This window comes from Camelina sativa, chromosome 11, assembly GCF_000633955.1.
Source record: "Camelina sativa cultivar DH55 chromosome 11, Cs, whole genome shotgun sequence".
In the NCBI taxonomy this organism is placed as follows: Eukaryota; Viridiplantae; Streptophyta; class Magnoliopsida; order Brassicales; family Brassicaceae; genus Camelina; species Camelina sativa.
In genome coordinates, this window is record NC_025695.1 from 31,376,238 (window position 1) to 31,379,043 (window position 2,806).

General features: G+C 36.1%; 2 protein-coding genes and 1 non-coding gene across 4 annotated transcripts in view; 1 reads left to right on the top strand and 2 right to left on the bottom strand.

The window, feature by feature from the left end:
• LOC104724824 (ras-related protein RABA1c) overlaps nucleotides 1-209 on the bottom strand; it is a 2,840-nt gene extending 2,631 nt beyond the window's left edge. The window contains exon 1 of one of the 2 annotated variants that reach the window (XM_019233205.1): nucleotides 19-209. In XM_019233205.1, coding sequence (XP_019088750.1) covers nucleotides 19-37 — 19 coding nt within the window. In that variant the 5' untranslated portion in view covers nucleotides 38-209. The remainder of the gene's footprint in view (nucleotides 1-18) is intronic. The other variant, XM_010443371.2, reaches the window with a different exon arrangement.
• TRNAG-UCC lies at nucleotides 385-456 on the bottom strand. The gene has a single exon. It is a non-coding gene; the product is annotated as a tRNA-Gly (tRNA).
• LOC104724825 (ubiquitin domain-containing protein 1-like) lies at nucleotides 561-2,098 on the top strand. Its single transcript, XM_010443372.2, has 4 exons — nucleotides 561-720; nucleotides 1,329-1,451; nucleotides 1,537-1,656; nucleotides 1,741-2,098. Exons 1-4 carry the CDS (start codon nucleotides 678-680, stop codon nucleotides 1,809-1,811), a joined length of 357 nt encoding a protein of 118 aa, XP_010441674.1. The 5' UTR covers nucleotides 561-677; the 3' UTR covers nucleotides 1,812-2,098.

Sequence of the window (2,806 nt, forward strand, 5' to 3'; positions counted from 1 at the left end):
GGTAATCGTATTCATCATCTGCTCTGTAACCCGCCATTTTGAGATCCTCCCCCTCTCCTTTTCAAAAAAAAAAGCTTCTTACTTCAACAAAACCCAAAATGAGATTTTGAAAAATTTCAGATTTTGTTTTTGGAAAAGATCTTTTCGACTTCTACAGAGAAAGACGCGGAATTGAAAGAGAGAAGGACCTTGTGTTGTGTGGTGTCTTTGTCACACAGAAAGGGAAAAAAATCTAGCATTTGTGTATGGAAATTACTGAAACACCCTTCTCACGCGGTATGATCTATTAGCTTGCTTGCTTCGATAAAGGCGAGGACATATTCGTCATTTTCAAAAAATTGTGTAATTTGATTTGGAAAATTGATTGAAATGTTATAAAAAAGTTGCGTCTGCCGGGAGTCGAACCCGGGTCTATTGCTTGGAAGGCAATTATCCTAACCGTTGGACTACAGACGCTGACGTTTCATTGGTTCGGATGTCATATAATAAACGAAAACAATAATATGACGTGGCAAGTATAAAAAGGAAACTTCTCAACAAACTAATTTGGGAGTCTTGACCTTTTGAAAGACGACGACGACGACTCTTGAAGACCTCTCCGGCGATTCTCCCGCCGTAACTACCGTATATCTCTTATCGGCGTTTTAGTTTCTCCGTTTCGGCTCCGGCGTTCGAGGATGGGTTGCATCGGATCTTCTCAGGCCAATAATGAAGGAGGAGGTTAGAAAATTCGATTCTTCGCTCAGATTATTCTTTTGATTTTGTACAATCGTTCCCAGAACTATTTGGCTACGATTTGTTGCAATGTTTATGATTCTTGGAGAGGTTTTGAGCGAAATCAGAAGTTTCTAGAACACTTATCTTTAGGGATTTCGCTAATCTTGCTTTGTACTTCGTAAAGAAATTGTTCAGGTTTTACTGTTCTGGATTTAGAATGCTCTTTGATTGTTTAGTATCTTCTCATGTGGATGACTTTAGCATTGGTGGTGTGATCAATAGTGTGATTGAATACACAAGATCACCAGATTCTTCAGTTCTGCATTCTATTGCATTTTTGTCTTGTTGGAATTGAAAGTGTATAGTATAGAGGAGATGAGTATGTGTATATATACGATCATAGAAAGTCGTTTGTTAGTGGTGTGATCTTAATGATCACCAGATTACTCTGTTCTGCTTTCTGTTGCATTTGTCTTGTTGAAATCGAAACTTGTGATGATCTTCTGATTTAGATGGCTATAGTAGTATTGATGTTACTGAAAGAACTGCTTTACGGATTGGTACTAGTTTACATTGTACCATTCTCTTATGAGTTTTGTATGGTGGCACAGTTAAAAGGAAGAAACTCCGGAAACCTAAACCGTGGGCACATACTGAGCCAATCACAAGGGCACAACTTACGAATATGCGTGAGGAATTTTGGGACACTTCTCCACACTATGGTGGTCAAAGAGGTATGTTATGTATATCTCTCTTTCTTGTGACCTGCATTGCATTATGGACATTTTGGGAACTGAGTTGAAATAAATTGGCAACCAGAGATATGGGATGCACTTCGAGCTGCTGCTGAAGCTGACTTGAAACTAGCTCAAACTATTGTTGACAGTGCAGGCGTGATTGTCCAGAACAGTGATCTATCGTTGTGCGGGGATGAAAGAGGTTTGTAGTACACAATCTGATTCTTTTTCTCTCGTTTCTTTTTCTTAGTACCTTACTGAATCTGCTTGTTCTTACTCAATGCAGGTGCTAGATATGAGCTTCCTAGGTATGTACTAAGTGAGCCCACAAATCTGATCCGAGAGGAGGGACAGTGAGCAAAGCTTAGTGTACAGTTACCACAAAAGTAGGTAGAAGAAGAAGTAAGAAGACTAGAATCGGACTGACGCAAGTCTCTCATATTCAATACTTTTTGCAATTGATACTACACACTCTCTGTATAGTTACTGGAATCTAAAGTGGGAGATGGTGACACGTGGTATTAGATGAACAGATGTACAGTCAGGATTTGTGACGTTTTTTTTTTGGGGCAAAATGATCTAATGAACCTTTGATTCTTAAGCGCTGTACTTATTCTTGACCAGCTTTGAGTTTACAGAACAAAGATAAGTCATAAGATTAAAAATAAATTGTGACAAGAAAAATAGAATTTATGTATTTTTTAGTTTGATTCAAAATGATTCCCTCCCTACACAAATTTCTATAAAATTATCGAGAATGGCAAAACTTTCAAAAACATTTGTGTCAGAAATGGTCTTTCACTCTTCCTCTCTCAAGTTATCATATGTCTTTTTGTTCCTTGAATTTTGGAGCTACGCATTTAACTGTACCCAATTACAAAGATTTGTTTAACATTGATGAGTTATGTGATCAAACTTCAAAAAATATTTATTTTTTCTTGGAGGCATGTCACAGAGTTAGTGTACAGATTATGATATAAATAGATCTAAATTAATTTCGTTAAGGTCAAAGACCACAGAGTGAACCCAAACTTGACTGTTTGTTGTTACATAAAATATAAAAAAAAACAAAACAAAAAACAAAAAACAAAAAATCGTTTGACCGTTTTTTTTTTTATATTTTTGAGTCCCAAAAGAAAAAACGATAATTGTCCTTATTAGAAAGAAGAAAAGATATCTACCAAAAAAAAGATTTTACTGGATAAATAATATGTATATATGTTATTGTAATGAAAAAAGATGGTAGAATTAGCAAACTACTCAAGTTGAATAAGCTTGAAATCTATTGTGCTTACGTATGTGTCACTGACCACGGGAATATATTTTTCTTCCATTTGACTATTTTTCTTATT